Source organism: Callithrix jacchus, chromosome 6 (genome assembly GCF_049354715.1).
Source record: "Callithrix jacchus isolate 240 chromosome 6, calJac240_pri, whole genome shotgun sequence".
NCBI lineage: Eukaryota > Metazoa > Chordata > Mammalia > Primates > Cebidae > Callithrix > Callithrix jacchus.
Window position 1 is genome coordinate 152920091 of NC_133507.1, and position 21057 is coordinate 152941147.

Sequence of the window (21057 nt, forward strand, 5' to 3'; positions counted from 1 at the left end):
AGTTCCAGACCAGCCTGGCCAACATGGTGAAACCTTGTCTCTACTAAAAATACAAAAAACTTATCCAGGTATGGTGGCACGTGCCTGTAATCCCAGCTACTTGGGAGGCTGAGGCAGGAGAACTGCTTGAACCCAGGAGGTGGAGGCTACATTGAGTCGAGATTGTGCCACTGCACTCCAGCCTGGGCAACAGAGCAAGACTCAGTCTCAAAGAAAAAAAAAGAAAAGAAATAATAGAATCATGATTTGGTACTTCTGTCCTTGGCTGTGAATGCTAACGAAGGCGACAGCTGAGGAAAAGCGTTTCTGTGAAGGCACCGCCAAGCCCCCGCTCACTCTTCCCTTGTGCACCCAGGGTGTACTGGCCGTGGGGCCAGCACTTGCTCTCCATCCTATAAGTCCAATGACTTACTCATGATTCCCAAAGTGCTGTCAAAGGGGAAAAGCCAAGCGTGAAACATACCTGCAGTGGGCTGCCTTTCATCCAGAAAGAAGGGGAACTGCAAAACATCCACGTGCATCAAGACGTAACGGTGAGGATACACCAGAAACTCATGCGACTGGCGGTTTATGAGGTGTTGGAGCACGGAGCAGGTTGTGACAGGTGGGAGAGGGGAGAAGGGACAGGAGAGGTAACACTTCTCTGAGTCCGGCTCACCCTTGAACAACATGGTTTCAACTGTGGGTACCCGTCTGTGCCTTGGCCACCCCTGAGGCAGCAAGACCATCCCCTCCTCCTCCTCTTCCTCAGCCTATTCAATGTGAGGATGAGAATAAAAACCTTTATGGTGATCCACTTACACCTAATGAATAGTATAATAGATTTTCTCTTCCTTATGATTTTCTCTTTGAGATAGAGTCTCGCTCTGTTGCCCTGGCTGGAGTGAAGTGGCACGATCTCAGCTCATTGCAGCCTCTGCCTTCTGGACTCAAGCAATTCTCCCTGCCTCAGCCTCCTGAGTAGCTGGGACTACAGGCGCCCGCCACCATGGCCAGTTTTTTCTTTTTTTAGGTATTGTTAGTAGAGACGGGGTTTCACCACATTGGCCAGGCTGGTCTCGAACTCCTGACCTCAGGTGATCTGCCCACCTCAGCCTCCCAAAGTGTTGGAATTACAGGCATGAGCCACTGCGCCCGGCCTGATTTTCTTAATAATGTTTTCTCTATTTTAAGAATACATTATATAATACATGTAACATACAAAATATGTGTTAATCAACTGTGTTATTGGTCAACAGTAGCCTATCAGTACTTGCGTTTTTGGGGAATCAAAAGTTGTATTTGGATTTTCAGCTACACAGGGGGTTGGCACCTCTAACTCCTGCATCATTCAAGGGTCAACTGCACATCTCTGTATGATTCTGACTTTTTTAACTATTTCTATGTTTCATAGTAAAAAAAAAAAACAACTTAAATCAACAAGGAATTGGAGAAGGGTGGTAGAGGTGACCCCAAAATGGAATACAAACAGAAACAAGTGAACCTGCCGTGCTACATGTGAGTAACCTGCACTCAGGCACCCTGCGGGAGCAGTAACCTACAGAGCTTTAGAAAACAGTATTTCGACTATACACTTTAAGGCTAAAGGGGAAAAAAACTGCACACTCTTGTGCTGTTGGTAGAGGAGCACACATCTGATGTCTAATTCATATCTCTCTTTTTCACAGGGATGTTAGAAATCCATGAACTACCTGATGTGGATTCTGGCACTGAGCAAGTATATATACTGTGGCTAATAAGACCCAGATTTCTCACCATCAGGCAAATGAGCTAAAAATAAGGAAAGGGGACGGGCACAGTGGCTCATGCCTGTAATCCCAGCACTTTGGGAAGCTGTGACAGAATTGCTTGATGTGAGGAGTCAGAGACCAGCTGGGGCAGCAGAGCAAGACCCCTATCTCTACAGACAAGATAAAACATAAAAAATCAGCCACAGGTCGTGGTGCACACCTGTAGTCCCAGCTACTTGGGAGGCTGAGGCAGAGGATCACTTGAGCCACAGTGAGCTATGAGCGCACCACTACAGTCCAGCCTGGGCGGCACAGTGAGACCATGTCTCTAAACAAACCAATAATGAGAAGAGTAGGCTAGAATAAACCCTATGGTGTTGGACTGGAATTGGAGACATCGCTGCGAACTTCTGGTTTTTAAAATACATACAGCTATAGAAAGAGCTTTTGAGATGCACATGTATAGACATATATTTCCTAACTCTATCCACTGGAAAGGCCTGAAAGTACTAACAGCCAATACCAGTGAACCCGCCCAGCACCCAGATCTGTTGTTGTTGTTGTTTTGAGATGGAGTTTTGCTCCTTTGCCCAGGCTGGAATGAAGTGGCACAATCTTGACTCACTGCAACCTCCAACCCCCTGGTTCAAACAATTCTGTTGCCTCAGCCTCCTGAGTAGCTGGAATTACAGGCACCCACCCCATGCAGCTAATTTTTGGATTTTTAGCAGAGATGGAGTTTCACCATGTTGGCCAGGCTGGTCTCAAACTCCTGACCTCAGGTAATCCCCCTTCTCCACGGCCTCCCAAAGTACTGGGATTTTAGGAGTGAGCCACCGAGCCCGGCCAGATCTTAGTTTTGAATACTGTTCTCAATAAAAGGCACCAAGACTCCAGGAGAAATGAATATGTCCAGAACTATTCCAAGGAAAGTACAAGCTGAGCTTCCAACATCTTGAGGAGCTAAAAGGCAAAGCCTCTGCCAAGCTATGGGGAAAGTCATCAGAGGAACACAGCATGGAGGGGACAGTAAGAGGGAGGGGATAGCCTGCGAAGTCTTCAGAGAGGAGGGGAAATGAGAATAAGGAGACTTCAAGTGAGAGGAAAGGGTGACAGTGTTAGCTTTTGCTGAGATTAATATCAGATCTAAAAATCAACTTCCAGCCAGGCGCAGTGGCTCACGCCTATAATCCCAGCACTTTGGGAGGCCAAGGCAGGCAGATCACCTGAGGTCAGGAGTTTGAGACCAGCCTGACCAACATGGTGAAACCCATCTCTACTAAAAATACAAACATTAGCTGGGTGTGGCAGTGGGTACCTGTAATCCCAGCTATCAGGAGGCTGAGGCAGGAGAATTGCTTGAACCTGGGAGGCAGAGGTTACAGTGAGCTGAGATCGTGCCACTGCACTCCAGCCTGGGCGACTGAGTGAAAACTCCACCTAAAGAAAAAAATATATCTTTCTAGAAGCCTTTGCCACAGAGGTCCCTAGTGACCTTGAGAAAAGAGTTTTCGTGGGGGTTGGGAGGCACAACAGGTATCACAGATGCACCATGTTGGCCAGGCTGGTCTCAAACCAGGAGGAGTTGTAGACGAGGAACTGCAGTCAGGGAATTGGGGGACTATCCCAGGACCTTTGCCTGTGAAAGGAAGGAGAGGGCAGGATTGGAAGGGGCACAGGCCCAGCAAGAGGCTTGGTTCTGGATTCTCTTGAGACCATGGCAGCCTCAACAGGAGCCAACGGCAGTCGAGACAGGCTAGCCACTCAGCCAAGCCAGCATCCCTCTTCTTCCTGATGTGTAGCTGCAGCACCTGCCCAGCCTCCTTGACTGGTAAAAGCCTATCCAGGCCTGGCCTGTACCAAGTGCCCCTACTGGATCCTCCTTGTTCTCTCCTATCTACTCACTGAATGAAGATCTTTCCAGTGACCCAGAACAGGATAAAGGAGCAAAACAGAGGAAGCCCGGGTCCCCAGATGACCACACAGAAGGCCACCTGCCCAGGAATACCCCACTCTGAATGTGGCATCAGGGAGAAATAAACATTTACTGTGTTGCGCTGCTAAGAACTAGGGTCCATCCACTACAGCAGGTTAAGGACAGCTAATGCACTGGTTAAGGACATTCTTGTACATCCATGCAATGGAGCACTACAGCTATAAAAACAAAGGGAACCGCTGTTCATTACAGATGTATCTCCAAAATACTTTAAATGACAAAAAGGCAATGTACAGGAAAATGTGTTATGGCTTGTTGCTTTGTGTAAAAAATCGGTAGGAAAAGAATACATAATTCCTGTTTTGAACAGTGGAAGACAAGAAGAGGCCAATAATATTGGCTCCTTCTATACAAAGGAGCTGGGTAGCTAGAGGATGAGTCGGAGACTTTTCCATTTGTACCTATTGAATTTGGAATAGTGTCAATTTTACACATTTTTAAAAATAGAAATTTAAAGGCAGTGTGCCAGAGATGTGGGCATTAGAAGAGCCAGTAGAAACACAATTTCCAAAAACACAGAGCCAGGAGTCAGCTGCCTGCGAGTGCAGCTGTGAGACTGCTTCCTCAGACAGGAGAATGCAGCTGAAAGCAGATCCCAGGACTGTCCCTTGCTCATCCAGAGCTGAAAGGCTCAACCACAATGACCTGACATTCAGAGGCCACATGCCTAGCCAATCTCCCCATCCTTCACCCCAACTTCCATCTCCATCCCTGGGCCCTCCTCTCACTGCCCTGCCTTGTCAGACTCCTGGCTGCACTGTCGTCCTCAAAGTCACTCTGTACCTTTAGTCACCCATCCTTTCCGAAACGGTCCCCAAGTTTCCTCTGGAGAAGAGCCTAGCCCTGCCCTGCCATCTCACTCAACCTCCAGAGGTCTGTTCTGAGCACCCCCTTGGCCCTCACCACCACACTCTCACCCACCCACTTTGATAGTCAAGTCTCTCTTATTAAAGGAGGGAATCTGAATCTGGGTTTGCCTTTTAAGTCAGCTTTCTCAGAGGCTACCAGAACCCCAACACCTCACTGCCTTGCCCTGAAGTCCCTCCGTCTTCATCTCTTTGCTCTGCTGTGGCTGTTGGAGCTCAGCTTCACACTCATTAGCAGTCCCAAGACCTCTGCACTGAGGCTATCCTGAGACTCTCCAGTGATAAGATTTGCCTCATCTTCCCAGAAGAGCCAGGGTTTTTTTCCAGCCTTCTATGAACGTGCCAGAAAGAGGGATCCTACATTGGAAAATCGACTCAGTCATGCTCACGTGTTGCCGAGAGAACTTACCAGCTAGCAAAGCCCATAAGTGCACTCCTTGAGGAATCAAATAAACATAACCTGAGCCTGAAGATGGAGAGCTATTTAGGGCTTGCTGTTGAGTGGGAGAGGGAGGGCATAGAGCAGGATACACTATGGTCCATCCATAATGTGCTCAACCACATCAAATCACACATAGAAAATTGAAAGAAAACATTCCTAAATATTTACAGGGCTTACCGCTGCTGAGATTACAGGTATTTTCTCAAAATTTCTTTATAATACCCAAATATTCTACAATAAGTACGTATTACTTCAATTAATTTTTTTTTTTGAGAGAGTTTCTCTCATCACCCAGGCTGGAGTGCAATGGCATGATCTCAGCTCACTGCAACCTCTTCCTCCCGAGTTCAAGTGATTCTTCTGCCTCCGCCTCCCAAGTAGCAGGGACTACAGGTGCCTGCCACCACTCCCAGCTAATTTTCATATTTTCAGTAGAGACAGAATTTCAATATGTTGGTCAGGCTGGTCTCAAACTCCTGATTTCAGGTGATCTGCCCATCTCAGCCTCCCAAAGTGCTGGGATTACAGGCATGAGCCACCACACATGGCTAGACTAATTTTTTAAGATACGGTTTCTACAACAGTGAGCAGACATGTCACTGTCAGTGGAAAAACACCTTTTGGGTCACAGACCTCTCTAAGACTCTGCTGGTGGCTACCCTGAAAAAGTGCTCATATGCTCTTCCACACATCGACACCCCATTGTGCACCCCCACTGGGTACTCCAATACCAAGGGAACAAGCATCCCTGCCTGTAAGAGGCAGAATGTTTCTGGGTCAGCCACACTGACTATAAGCTGACCAACAACGTTGGAACTTCAAAAGAAATGTGTAAATCCAAATAGAAGCACCACAAAAGAAGTCCAGGGGCCAGTAACAGCTCTGCCACCCAGGCTGTACAGGGAAGGGGGTTAGTTACCCTGGCCTGAACCCCAGGATGACTGTGGCAGGCCTCTTGTGCTTAGGGATAGGATTGCATTAGGTGTCTAAACATTCAGTTCATCCAGCTGACTCCTTGGTTCACATTCCAGGCTTACAAGTGTCTTTAAAAAAAAATGTGGCTTCTTTTAGGGCAGAAGTTTGTAAACTTGAATAACTCTTTTTTTTTTTTGAAACTGAGTTTCGCTCGTTACCCATGCTGGAGTGCAATGGCGCAATCTCGGCTCACCGCAACCTCCGCCTCCTGGGTTCAGGCAATTCTCCTGCCTCAGCCTCCTGAGTAGCTGGGATTACAGGCACGCACCACCATGCCCAGCTAATTTTTGTATTTTTAGTAGAGATGGGGTTTCACCATGTTGACCAGGATGGTTTCGATCTCTTGACCTCGTGGATCCACCCACCTCGGCCTCCCAAAGTGCTGGGATTACAGGCTTGAGCCACCGCGCCCGGCCAAACTTGAATAACTCTTAAAGACCAGAAAGGTGAGGTGTAAAAAACCACCAGAAGTATAATCCAACTTTATTTTATATGATATAAGATTTAACAGACATATATAATGCCAGAGATGTTATCTAAATTTGCTATTAAAAATATAATGTGAAAATAATTATCCCAAGTTTGATAATTTATTACTTCTCAGATTTGAAATCCAAAATCTAACATTCCTTTCTTATGCTCCAAGGTATCAATCAACATCAGGTTATGAATCTTGTATAGCCACGTGCAGCAGAGAATTCATCTTTCCTAACTGGGACCAATATTTAGTTTTATTTGCTTTCATGATAGAAAATAACTGCTCATAAACATAGGTACTTGCAAACATGGACAGAATCTTTGCACAATGGTTTTTAAATTTAGGGTAACCATTCCCCAGGTATCTGCAGAATTCTGGGATTCCCACATCATCATATTTAGTTTCCAGTATAGTGTTGACTGCAATTCAATAACTTCCATTTGCAGCTCTTCATTCACATGATTAATCAAGAAAGGTAAACTGAACAATATCAGTTCATTTTCATAAAGAACTGATATCAGAGAATCATTTTTGGAATTCAGTCTTCAACTCTTTAATTTTTAGAATATAATTCAGGCCATCACTTTCATTTTCAGAAACTAATTTCAGTGTAGGGGAGTGGGCCAGATTGTTCCTTGTCAAATGAGTTTCCCAAAGACACAATTTTGCTAGGAATAAATGAATGGAATCATACATTTGTGTAACCACTTGTGAACGCCTTTGCAGAGAAATATCCAGTGTATTCAGATGTGTTGTAATGTCAATCAAAAATGCTAAGACTTTGACCCAATTTTTGTCAGTGAGCTGAGGCACAGATTTTCCTTTAGAAGACATGAAAAAATCAATTTCTTCCAACAGTTCAAACAACCGCTTTAGCACCATACCACGCCTCAGCCGCTTCACTTCCTTGTGGTAGAACAGGTTTCCACATTGTGCATCCAACTCACTGAAAAAAGTGTTGAACTTGCTGTGGTTTGAGCCATGGGAATGTATCCAGATTATGCTGCAAATTACAATGTCCATGACGTGATCCATTTTTAACTTTTTAGCACAAAGTGGTTCCTGGAGAATGAGGCCATGCACAGACTTAAGCTCTGCTTTTGCAAAGCCCTGCCACCTTAGATTTCAGTTTTGTAACAAATTGTTTAACACCAACCATTGCAGAATTACCATCTGTGCTAACGCTTACTAATTTTGACCAGTCTACATTAAATTTTTTAAGACTTTTATCAACACATAAAACTATGTCATTTCCTGATGCTATGCCTGTTATGGGTACGGTATCTAAAAGTTCTTCAGTCACATCAAAAGTTTCATCAGCACCATGAATGAACACAGCCAACTGGGGAACATTATTTATATCAGCACTCTCATGAGTTGCAAGAGAGAAAGCCACAAATGATTTCACTTTTTCCTGAAACTTGTCCTGTAAGTTTTCAGCCATATCATCAACATGCTGAGCAACAATATTACCAGGTAGTCTTCTATTTGCCAAAGCTTGTCTCTGTTCCAGGCACATAATTTCTGCTGCACTCAACAAACATTCTTTTTAAACTCCCCATCTGTAAAAGGTTTGGATGCCCAGGCAATTTTCTCATTTAATATATAACTACACTTCGTAGCAGCATCACCTATTTTATTCACATTCAAAAGCAAATCATGTTGAAATCTGTCTTTTTGTCAGTTCATTAGGTTTTTTTGTCACTCAACTTTTCTGTATATCCCTCATGGTTCTTGCTGTGGTTTGTTTCATAGTGGTGGCTTAGGGTATGCTCTTTTGACACAGAAAGACTTTGCTTGCGTATTAAACATGTAGGGACATTCTTTACCTCCACAAATAAAATAGGCTTCTCCCATTTTTCTTGAACAGTGTGGTTGTCTTGTTCTGTACTTTGTCTTTCCACTTGTGAAACAGACAAATGCATAAGAAATATTAAAATGTCATTTTCTTTTTTTTTCCCCCAAGACAAAGTCTCACTCTGTCACCCAGGCTAGAGTGCAATAGTGTGATCTCGGCTCACTGCAACCTCTGCCTCCTGGGTTCAAGCAATTCTTCTGCCTCAGCCTCCCAAGTAGCTGGGATTACAGGCGTGCACCACCATGCCCAGCTAATTTTTGAATTTTTAGTGGAGACTGGGTTTCACCATTAAACAGGCTGGTCTCGAACTCCTGACCTCATGATCTGCCTGTCTCAGCCTCCCACAGTACTGGGATTATAAGCATGAGCCACCGTGCCCAGCCATGTCACCTTTACTATAAGAAAAAAGTGTTATTTTCTAAGAAAAAGGTATTAACTCTATGTTTAAAAGTGTAAGTTTCCACACCACTGCTGTTTCCCCTCAGGAACTGTGGGGGTTACCAGCAAACAACAGCAAAGGCCACACCTAAGAGGAAGCAGCTACTTCTCATCACCAGTCAACTGCTGCCATGTGGGAATGCAGCCACCGTGCCACCTGATTTTCTTTCCTTTTTTTTTTTTTCGATAGATAGGGTCTCACTCTGGCACCTAGGCTGAAGTGCAGTGGCACCATCATGGCTCACTGTAGCCTCGACCTCCTGGGCTCAGGCAATCTTCCCACCTCAGCCTCTTGAGTAAACTGGGACTACAGGTACGCACCACCACACCCAGATAATTTTATTTTATCTTTGTACAGATGGGAGTCTCTCCATGCTGCCCAGGCTGGTCTCAAACTGGGTTCAAGCGATCCACCCACCTCAGCCTCCCAAAGTGCTGGGATTACAAGTGTGAGCCACCGCACCTGGCCAGATTTTTTGTTGTATCAAAAGAAGCTGGAAACCCAGGGTTTTATGTGAAATTTCTTGACTTTTGAAATACTCATAACAAATTCAATTGTCTCTTACTCTGTAAGCAACAGTTTGCTGATCAGAATAGGCAAGTTCAGGGCACTGGTTTGGGGTCATTGGTTTAAACCTCCAAGAACACTACTTGAAGAAAATTAGTATCTGAAGAGAATTAAATATCTAATTCTGAAACCACAGATTTAAGAACTTGTTCAAACAGAATCCTAGAGGGTGCCCAAAAAGAAAAAATAAACTGATGGGTTTCTTTTTTTTTTTTTTGAGACAAGGTCTGGCTCTGTTGCCCAGGCTGGAGTGCAGTGGTGTGATCTTGGCTCACTGCAACCTCCATGTCCCAGGTTCAAGTCATCCTCCTACCTCAGCCTCTCAAGTAGCTGGGATTACAGGCACGCACCACCACGCCTGGCAAATTTTTGTATTTTTTGCAGAGACAGGGTTTTGCCATGTTGACCAGGCCAGTCTTAGCCTGGGCTCAAATGATCCACCCACCTTGGCCTCCCAAAGTGCTGTGATAACAGGCATGAGCCACCATGTCTGGCCAACTGATGGATTTCAAAGTGCCATTTATTTTGCAGACATCAGGTTACAGTTAACTAGGACAATATTAATCAGTTTAATGTAATTATGAGAATGATTCACTTTCAATACAGAGGAAACTGCATTTTGAAGTGCTGAGTGGCCCTCCCATCCTAGTTACTCAGGAGGCTGAGGTGGGAGGATCGCCTGAGCCCAGGAAGTTGAGACTGTGGTGACTGTGCCACCACACTCCTGTGTGGATGAAGGGAGTGAGACCCTGTCTCAAAATAATAATAAAAAAAGATAGGCCGGGCGCGGTGGCTCACGCCTATAATCCCAGCACTTTGGGAGGCCGAGGCGGATGGATCATGAGGTCAAGAGATCGAGACCATCCTGGTCAACAAGGTGAAACCCCGTCTCTACTAAAAATACAAAAATTAGCTGGGAGTGGTGGTGCGTGCCTGTAGTCCCAGCTACTCGGGAGGCTGAGGCAGGAGAATTGCTTGAACCCAGGAGGCGGAGGTTGCGATGAGCCAAGATCATGCCATTGCACTCCAGTCTGGGTAACGATAGCAAAACTCTGTCTCAAAAAAAAAAGATAAAGTGCTGAGTGCCCTTAAACTCATACCAGCCCCTCCCTTGGGACCCCCCTGCAACAACCCTGGTGACTCTCAATCCACAGAGCTCTGGGACCACTCACCTCTCCAAGTCCTGTTCTTTCAATCTCTATTTTTTTGGCCCTGCTTTTCTCTTCAATATGGTCCAGAACTATGGCAAGCCCATCAACCTCTGCTCCCTGCTTTTCTTCCAGGGCTCTCTCTGCCTCAGCTTGTGACTTGAATTCAATATATGCAATCCTGCAACTGTGGGGATGAGGTGAGGGAGAAAACTGTCAGCATTTAGGGTCTTCTGAATCAGAAATATACAAGATTCAAAATCCAAAAAGTAGAAAAGGATATGATTTTGATCATGTAGAAAAATGAAAAAAACAAAGGATATGGTGAAGTCTTCCTTATATTCCTATTCCAGGCCACCCAATTTCTAACCATAGAGGCAACATTAGATATATATAAAAACAAATGTATACACATACACAATTCTTCTCAAAAAGCTTGATATAATTAACGTATCATAATATTCACCTATTTAAAGTTTACAATGGTTTCTAATACATTTACACAACTGTACAATCATCATTGTAAACCAACTTTGGAACATTTTTCTTGTCCCCAAAAGTACCCATCAGCAGTCACTCCGCATTCCCCCCAACCCATTCTCACTCCCAGCCACAAGCAACTACTGCTCTAGTTTCAGTCTGTAAAGATCTGGCTATCCTGGACATGTCATATATGGAAGGACATACCATACTTTATCAATCCATCAACCGATAGAATTTTGGGGTCATTTCTACTTTTTGACTATTAAATAATGCTGACGTGAACATTTGTAGAAAAGTGTGAACATGTGTTTTCATTTCTTTGAGGTAGATACTTAAGAGAATTGCTGGACCATATGGCAACTCTATGTTTAACATTTTCAGAAACTGTCAAACTTTTCCAAAGCAACTATATTATTTTAAATTCCCACCAGCAACATATGAGGGCTCCAACTTTTCCACATCCTTGTCAACACTTGTGACTATTTACCTTCTTTGTTATAGACATTCTAATGAATGTGAAGTATATCACATCATGGTTTTGATTTGTATTTCCCCAGCAACAAATGGTGAGCATCTTTTCATGTGCTTACTGGCCATTCATATGCCTTGCTTGGAGAAATGTTCACATTCAAATCCTTTGCCCATTTCTTAACTGGGTTGCCTTTTTATTGAATTAAAATATGAGTTCTTTATATATTTGGACACAAGTCCCTTGTCAGATATATGATTTGCAACTATTTTCTTCCAGTCTATAGATTTCCTTTTTTTTTTTTTATTCAGACAGATTTTCACTCTTGTTGCCCAAGCTGGAGGGCAATGGAGCAATCTTGGCTCACTGCAACCTCCACCTCCAAGGTTTAAGTGATTCTTCTGCTTCAGTCTCCCAATTAGCTGAGATTACAGGCACACACCACCACACCCAGCTAATTTTGTATTTTTATTTTTTATTTTTGAGACGGAGTCTTGCTCTGTTGCCAGGCTGGAGTGCAATGGCGCGATCTCGGCTTACTGCAACCTCTGCCTCTTGGGTTCAAGCGATTCTCCTGCCTCAGCCTCCTGAGTAGCTCGGACTACAGGCGCATGCCACCACGCCCAGTTAATTTTTGTATTTTTAATAGAGGCAGAGTTTCACCATGTCGGCCAGGATGGTCTTGATCTCTTGACCTCATGATTTATCCACCATGACCTCCCAAAATGCTGGGATTACAGGTGTGAGCCACTGTGCACAGCCAGTCTACAGATTTTCTTTGACTTTTTAAAAATGGCCTTTGAAACACAAACATTTTTAATTTTGATTAAGCCCAATTTCTCAATTTTCTTTAATCACTTGTGTACAAAGTTTTATTGCCGTGTTTTCTTCTAAGAATTTTATGTTTTAGCTCTTACATTTAGGTCTTTGATCCATGTTGAGTAATTTTTTGTGTACACTGTGTTCTCCATTACATTTTTACATAAAAGGCAGAATACTATACACACTATTCTATACTGTCTTTTTTCACTTAATAATGTATACTAGAGATTATTTCCCATCACTATACAAAATGTAATTTCACTCCTTTTTACAGCTATATAGAATAATATCTTATGGATCTGCCAGACAATTTTAACCACCTGTTGCTTGATATTCAGGTTAATTCTAATTTTGCATCAAACAACTTGGCAATACGTTATTTCACTCTTGTCTGAGATTATGGGATAAATTCTTAGGAGGAGCAAGATAAAATGGTATTTGCAACTATAACTTTAACAGATAGAGCTAAGTACCTAATCTCCATAGAAATTTCTCCAATTTCACTTCCAATAACAAAGTATGAGCTTGCCACTTTTTTTTTTTTTAAGACTGAGTTTTGCTCTTGTTGCTCAGGTAGGAGTACAACGGCTCAATCTTAGCTCACTGCAAGCTCTGCCTCCTGGGTTCAAGCCATCCTCCTGCCTCAGCCTCCCGAGTAGCTGGGATTACAGGTGTGCGCCACCATGCCCAGCTAATTTTTGTATTTTTAGTAGAAATGGGGTTTCTCCATGTTGGTCAGGCTGATCTTGAACTCTCGACCTCAGGTGATCTGCCCGCCTCGGCCTCCCTACGTACTGGGATTACATGCATGAGCCACTGTGCCCGGCGAGCATGCCAGTTTTTTTACCCTCTTTTCCACTGTGTTAATAAACCTTTTGATCTGTGACTACCTGATAGGTAAAAAGTTGTATCTCAATGTAGATTTCATTTGCAATCCTCTTACTATGAGTGAGGATGAGTAGTTTTCTTATGTTTAAAAGAAAATTCTTTTTCTTTTTTTTGGGGGGGAGGGTACTTTATTTGAAGGAATTGTACAAAGAACTTAAGTGGATGTCTGATACAACTTATAGAAAAGGTAAAGGAAACCCCAACATGCATGCACTGCCATGGTGACGAGGGAAGTCACCCCATGGCTATGGGGAAATCAGCCTAAGGCTTAGCTTTCATTATCATTGTCTCCCAGGGTGTGCTTGTCAAAGAGATATTCTGCCAAGTCAGACTGGGATGCTCCCATCTTGCCCAAGTTGGTCACGTGGTCACCCAATTGTTTGATGGATGTCACCTGCTCATTCAGGTAATATCTCTTAATGAAGTCACACAAATGGGGGTCATTTTTGTCAGTGGCCAGTTTGTACAGTTCCAGTAGTGACTGATTCATATTTTTTTCCAAATGTAATGCACACTCCATCTCATTCAGCCCACTCTCCCAGTCAACATTGTCTGGTTTCCTGATATCCTGAAGGAAGATTTGGCCACCTCATTGGTTCTGCAGCTTCATCAGTTTCTCAGCATGTTGCCTCTCCTCATGAGATTGGTGAAGAGTATCTGGCAAAGTTCTTCAAACCACATCATCATGGTCAAAGTAGTAAGACATGGACAGGTAGACACAGGAGGCATAGAGCTCCAGGTTATCTGGCAGTTGATGGTGTCCTCTGAGTCCTGGGGATAGTTCTGGCGCACCTGCAAGGAGGAAGTGGTCATCATGGTGGCGGGTAAGGAGAGGTGGTGGCTGTGTGGTGCTGGAGTGGCAGAGGGGGCCTTCGGGCAGTCCAAGGGCGCAGTGTGGAGGTGACGGAGGGCTGGCTATGGGTGGCTGGCCAGGATGGGGGACGAGCGCTGGGTTCCATCCAAGCACTGAAGCAGGAAACTGTGGCGACTCTTGGCAAAGAATGTCTCTCTCCCTTTTTTTTTTTTTTTTGACATGGAGTTTTGCTCGTTGCCCAGGCTGAAGTGCAACAGCGCAATCTCGGCTCACTGCAACCTACAGCTCCTGGGTTCAAGTGATTCTCCTGCCTCGACCTCCCGAGTAGCTGGGATTACAGGTGCCCACCACCATGTCCAGCTAATTTTCTGTATTTTTAGTAGAGACAGGGTTTCAACATGTTGGCCAGGCTGGTTTCGAACTCCTGACCTCAGGTGATCTGCCTGCCTCAGCCTCCCAAAGTGCCAGGATTACAGGAGTGCGCCACCAAGTCTGGCCTGAGTCAGATTCTTAAGGATCATGCAGCACACTCTCTTCTGGCATAGGGACTAGGCCTTATTTCGCATGGCCATGGATTCTCTGGCTTCTCTTATCTCCCCTTTACAATAATTCTTTTTTTTGTTTGTTTTTAATTTAGGACATATCAGATATTAAATTGAGAACAGATACTACACTTGACCTTAGCCAAAAGGCTGAGAAGTGATATGATAATTCTCCATGCACGGAAATGACTATAAAGATATAAAAATTAAATTAATTTAATTAAAACCTAATTAAACCTTGACAAATTATATAGCTTTTGGCAGAAATCTGTTTGCTTGTTTTCCAGAGACAACAAGCAGAGTGCTCCCAAATCTCCTCCTGGTAAACACTGCTAACAATTTGGAATTTATTCTTTTGAGATTTGCTTTCCTATATTTATCATGGCTTTCCAGGTCAATATATATAGTTCTGTCTTAGGCTTGTTAGATCTGTAGTATCCTCTCTAGAGATTAGGTTCATCAGAACACAATGCTACAGATTATTTTAGAGTTCACCTACACCAACACATTTAGCTCAAATGTGTCTATAAAACCAATATTCAGGCTGGGCGCAATGGCTCACGCCAATAATCCCAGCACTTTGGGAGGCCAAGGCGGGTGGATCACCTGAGGTCAGGAGTTCAAGAGCAGCCTGGCCAATATGGTGAAACCCTGTCTCTGTTAAAAATACAAAAAAAAAAAGCCAGTGTGGTAGCGAGTACCTGTAATCCCAGCTACTTGGGAGGCTGAGGCACGAGAATCGTTTGAACCTGGGAGGCAGAGGCTGCAGTGAGCTGAGACCCTCACCACTACACTCTAGCCTAGGCAACAATAATGAAACTCCATCTCAAAAAAGGAAAAAAAGAAAACAATATTCAATTTTCACCTCAATGACAATCCCATCAAAACATATTATACTCCACCCCCTCTAATTTCACTCTCTTACTCTACCAAAGCCTAGATACTTAAGGACAGTGTTTCACTAATTGGTTACAACATAAACCTAACAATTCCATGTTCTATTTTGGCACCTGTCCAAGCAAGTTACCTAGTAGGTTATTCTAGTGGAGTCAGCCCTGGAAAGAGAAGAATAAATGTACATCATCTATGAATAAGTTCTAATCGTCAATCCTGTACTTGGTAGCAGAGTAAGTCTCTATTTCTCTATAGCACCACTACAGTTTTCTAGAAGTTTTGGCTGTCCCTTTATGATGTCTCCTTCGATTTTTTATGCCTACTGGCAGAAATCTGGGTAACTAACTACTCTTCCTTCTCTAAAATCAGTCATAAAGATTTGAGAGAATGTAAGGAAATTCCATTATGTTTGTATCCAGTAGACTTACATTCTTATTCAGTACAAGGTATAAAACATACCTTTCACTCATCTCATCCTTGCTCACTAATCTGATTTGAAAAGCATCCTCAAATACTTCTTTTAATTCATGTTGAGTGACTCTGTCAGGCACGTTCTTGATCAAAAGTGTTTTGGCACTTTGATCTACCTAAAAACAAAAGAATATGTCTGGTGAGTTTAGATTTAGTAAGCATCAAAAGTCCCTAAGATAGAAAAAATATCCCTCAAAGAGTTGCAAAGTAGAAACAATACATCTTCATTCGTTTAACAAATATTTGAATACATACCCTAGGCTAGGGCCTGTGCTATATGCTTGCCGTGAAAACATGGACTTGGCCTCTGCTCTCAGGACTGTGCTTTTGTTGGAGAAAAGATGGGTAAATGAATAGTCACATAATTATACACCTTGATGAGTGCCAGGATGGACAAGTAAAAGGGGCAATGAGGAAGTCTAGTAGAGAAGACTTACCCTAGTGTGGGGGTAAGGAAAGAGTTTTCTGATCTGAGGAAGTGATATTTAAGCTGGGACTGGATGGATGGGTTTCAAGTAGCCAGGGACTGAGTCCTGGAAAGAACGTTATAGCAGAGAAAGGTGAGCCGTGCAGCGCAAGCACAGGAGGGAGAGCAGGGTGCAACGGAGGCAGGTGGCCCGTCAGAAACTGAGCATTACTTGCACCAAATTAGAAAAAATGTGATATTTCTGCCTGACCCAGAATCTTCTAGATACATCAATACCTTTGAACAAATTGCCTTGTTTGCACACCTTTGTTTTCTTTCCCGTTGGTTTCTTAAATTTAATTTCATATCCAAGGACTTTTGTATACTAAGTTCCAGGGCTTTTTCCTGATCATCAACAGATTTAAAATTCATATAATCAAATCTCCTACAGAGATGTAGAAAAAAAGGGAAAAAGCATACACAGGTAAGATGAAGAGCATACGCCTCTGGTTAGCTAATCACACTAGCTGTTGGAACAGAAATTAGCACTAAGTCACCAGGCAGCTGCCTAATTTGCAATTTAAAACCAAAGCTCTACAAACTGGCAGTCAATACTGTGAAGTAACTATGGAGAAGTAGTTCTCACCCCGGGGTCGTGGGTGCGGGGAGGGAGGCAAGTTTGACAATGTCTAGGGACATTTTTGGCTGTTACAAATGGGGGAGCAGCCAGTATCTAATGGGTAGAATTCAGGGAGGTTGCTAAACACGATGAACTGGACAGCTACCACAACATAGAATTGCCCAGGCCAGACCCAGTATGGTGGCTAATGTCTGCAATCCCACCACTGTGGGAAGCCAAGGCGGGCAGATTGCCTGAGCTCAGGAGTTCAAGACCAGCCTGGTCAACATGGTGAAACCCTGTTTCCACAGAAAATACAAAAAAAAAAAATTAGCTGGGCATAGTGGTACATGTCTCTGGTCCCAGCTACTCGGGAGGCTGACGTGGGAAGATGGCTTGAGCTGGGGGGCAGAGGTTGCAGTGAGCCAAGATTGCATCACTGCACTCCAGCCTAGGTGACAGAGCCAGATCCTGTCTCAAAAAAAAAAAATTATCTAGCCCAGAATGTCAATAGCGCTGAATTCAAGAGACCTCGTTCTAGAGCAAGGACTGAGAATCAGTGCAGAGTTTGCCTACTGACATCTCTATTAGTTTTCAGCTTAACAACTGACAAAATTTAACCAAAAGCTACAGAAAGTATGGCTTGAATTTACAAAATTTGCTCGGGCACAGTGGTTCATACCTGTTATCCCAGCACTTTGGGAGGCTGAGGTGGGAGGACTGCTTGAGCTCAGGAGTTTGAGATCAGCCTGGGCAACATGGTAAAACCCTATGTGTACAAAAAAGGTGTGGTGATGTGTGCCTGTAGTCCCAGCTACTCAGAAGGCTGAGGTGGGAGGCAGTGAGCCATGATAACACTACTGCACTCCAGCCTGGGCAACGGACTGAGACCCTGTTTCCAAAAAAATTTATTTATTTATTTTTGGCCAGGTACAGTGGCTCACACCTGCAATCCCAGCACTCTGGAGACTGAGGCAAGCATATCACTTAAGACCAGGAGTTCAGGACCAGCCTGGCCAACATGGCTAAACCCTGTCTCTACTAAAAATATAAAAATTAGCCGGGCGTGGTAGCAGGCGCCTGTAATCCTAGCTACTTAGGAGGCTGGGGCAGAATTGCTTGAACCTGGAAGGCAGAGGCTGCAGTAAGCTGACACCATGTGACTGCACTCTAGCCTGGGTGATAGAGGGGAAAACTGTCTCAGTAACAATAATAATTTTTTGAATTTTTAAAAAACAGGCAGGGCACAGTGGCTCACACCTATAATCCCAGCACTTTGGGAGGGTGAGGTGGAAGGATCACTTGAGCCCAGGAGTTTGAGACCTGCCTGGGTAAAACAGCGAGACCCTATCTCTAAGACTTGGAAGATCTTGGGATTATTTTAATATTTTGGTTGAGAAAATAGGTAGCAAAGTTAAATATAACAGATTTACCAAACATGAGCCATTGAAGGATTTTAAACATTCATTTTGAACTGCAAGTGACTGAGGTAAAATCCCACCAAAGGGTGAGGAGCAGGCAACAAAAGGACCTGAGAAGATGGCAGCCTGTGAGCCACGATGAAGTGGCATAAAGCTACCGGAACTCCTTGATTCTCCAGGAACGTCAAGTGCTGGGCCGATAAGCTCTTAAAAACCTTCTTAATTTATTGGTATTTACCTGGACAAGGCAACTCTGACACCAACAACTTCAAGATCATTTTTAGCAAAAAATTCACGGAGACCAGCTTGCAGTTCAGCAGTTTTGTTGAAATTCAGGTTTCCAACAAACAGTTTGAAAGCTACAGGTGGTTCTGCTGCTACACAAAAATGTTAAAAAAAAAAAGGACTCAGTTCAGAAAAAAATAGCACTAAAAGAAAATCCATCAAAGATTGTGGCTTATTATAACACCAAGCTTCTGTAGCAAATCTCACTGCTGCTCGTCTGGGCTAACAGAGACTAAGTTTTTGCCAACATGACATTCTCCATGCATCTCCTGTTCTTTAAACCACGGCCAATAAGTTACCTTCTAATTTCTGGTTTTTGGTTCCAGGGGAACATTTCTGATTGGCTATTTCCTTCCTTCATTTATCAGGTGTTTCTTTGTTAGGTTCTGTGGGTGAAAGCCATTGCATTTGCAGTCATCTGCTTTCTGGAAACTTTCATACTACCCACAAACATCATTCCAAAGCTACACTTAACTGTCAAAAGACTCATGAGTTGAGTCTGGTCAGGGTACTTTTGAAAGCATTTATAAATTAATAAGAAAGTTATTTAAATTCATACAGGAAATGCAACAGCCCCTTCTGATGGGCTTCACTCACAACTAGCATTCCCTGATGCCAGCCACACTGCTTAACACGGCTGATCCAAGTCATGCAAGCTTCCTCCTCCTGTTCATCATCTTCAGCCCTCATGGGAAGGTCTTTTCTACCTTTGGTCCCAGCTTTATTTTTACCCCCTTAGAATCACAAGGGAAGCCACCTAATTAACAGTAATTAATTACTATTACACAGACTAGTTAAGAATGATAAATTCTCCTTTCAGAGAACAATTGCTCTTTTATATCTGGCTGTATCAAAAATCTAAGAAAAAAATTCAGTCACTTTAACTTTTTATTTTGAGATAGGGTCTCATTTATGTTTCACAGGCTAGAGTACGGTGGTGAGATCACGGCTCACCGTGGCCTCGATCACCTGGCTCAATCCATCCTCCCACCTCGGCCTACCAAGTAGCTGGGATTATAGGCATGTGCCACCACACCTGGCTAATTTATTAATTTCTTGTAGAGATCAGGTCTCTCCATGTTGCCCAGGCTGGTCTTGAACTCCTGGCCTCCCAAAGTGCTGGGATTACAGGTATGAGCCACGATGCCCAGCCTCATTTTAACTTTATTATGAAATAATTTTAAATGTATTGTTCTTGCATTTCAATAACTATAGTAAGAATTACTCTGGTAGCAATCATATTTTAAATGTTACATAGACTCCATCAAGACAGAAAAAAATCACTGAAAATTAAATCTGAGATGACATCTGCATGGCTCATAAGCACAAAGACAGAACTCATCAATGTATTCAAAGAGAAAACTTCTGGGCCAGGCACGGTGGCTCATGCCTGCAATCCCAGCACTTTGGGAAGCCAAGGCAGATGGATCACTTCAGGTCAGGAGTTCAAGGCTTGGCCAACATGGTGAAACCCCGTCTCTACTGAAAACACAAAAAGTAGCTGATGTGGTGGCGTGCGCCTGTAATCCCAGGTACTTAAGAGGCTGAAGCAGGAGAATCGCTTGAACCTGGGAGGCGGAGCACCACGCCACTGCCCTCCAGCCTGGCTGACAGAGAAAGACTCTGTCTCAAAAAAATAAAAGAAAAGAAAGAAAAAGAAAACCTCTGACTTGGGTCAGGTAGACAGCAAAGGTCAAATATCCACTGAGACTCCCCATCAATGAAGCCCATCCTGAAGAATCAGCCAGGGATTGCCAAGGCAGTTTTCAGAGGGATGGATTTTTAACAAAACCTCTTCCCAAATGCTGTAGAAGGGCACGCACAGCAGCTTGTCTCTAACTCACACTCGCCAAGAACCCCCTGGAGAAGGGTTTTAGCTTCCTCATCCTGGTCCAACTCACTGTTCCTGTCTTCAATCTCCTGATGGCTCTCATGGTCCTTGAGCTTGGCTCCCCTCCTGCTTGGTGATATTAACTTCTCAGCAAACACAGGAGCCAGAGACTTTTCCTCCCCTACTTCCTTTCCTGGGGCAGTAGCATTCTTCCTGCCATTCTTCTAAGGGAAAAGAACATGGAGGAGAAACAGCAACAATGAAAAGATGTCTCCTCATGAGGCTGTAATCACACTGCATAGTCACTAAGCACAAGATTCGAGTCGGGCATGTAAGTCAACAACTATTTCAACTCTCTAGGATGAATTTCTCTTAAAAAAAAATGTAGTCAAAAGCCTGCCAGCACCCCACTCACCTGGCATGCTTGTCTAAAGATAAAAAAGAAGGCTGGGCACAGTGGCTCATCCCTGTAATCCCAACACTCTGGGAGGCAGAGGTGAGCAGATCACCTCAGGCCAGGAGTTCAAGACCAGCCTGGCCAACATGGTAAAACCCTGTCTCTACTAAAAAAAAAAATAAAAATAAAAAAATTAGCTGGGTATGGTGGTGCACA

General features: G+C 43.7%; 1 protein-coding gene and 1 pseudogene across 16 annotated transcripts in view; both read right to left on the minus strand.

Moving 5' to 3' along the window:
• LOC100894420 (nucleolin) overlaps positions 1–21057 on the minus strand; it is a 28697-nt gene that overhangs the window by 1871 nt on the left and 5769 nt on the right. For 4 of the 16 annotated variants that reach the window (XR_013519146.1, XR_013519147.1, XM_078328808.1 and 1 more), the window contains exons 3-6: positions 20458–20668; positions 15871–15998; positions 10524–10686; positions 464–560 (exon numbers count right to left, since the gene is read on the minus strand). Coding sequence is in view for 5 of the 16 variants with exons in the window: in XM_078328808.1 (XP_078184934.1) it covers positions 464–560; positions 10524–10686; positions 15871–15998; positions 20458–20547 (478 nt within the window). In the remaining 11 variants the exon portion in view is untranslated. Of the gene's footprint in view, positions 1–463; positions 561–6475; positions 8391–10523; positions 10687–13260; positions 15343–15870; positions 15999–16613; positions 16734–18566; positions 18706–20457; positions 20669–21057 lie in introns of those variants that run through there. The other 12 variants (XR_013519153.1, XR_013519148.1, XM_078328813.1 and 9 more) reach the window with 12 other exon arrangements.
• LOC118155206 (U2 spliceosomal RNA) lies at positions 14546–14679 on the minus strand (annotated as a pseudogene).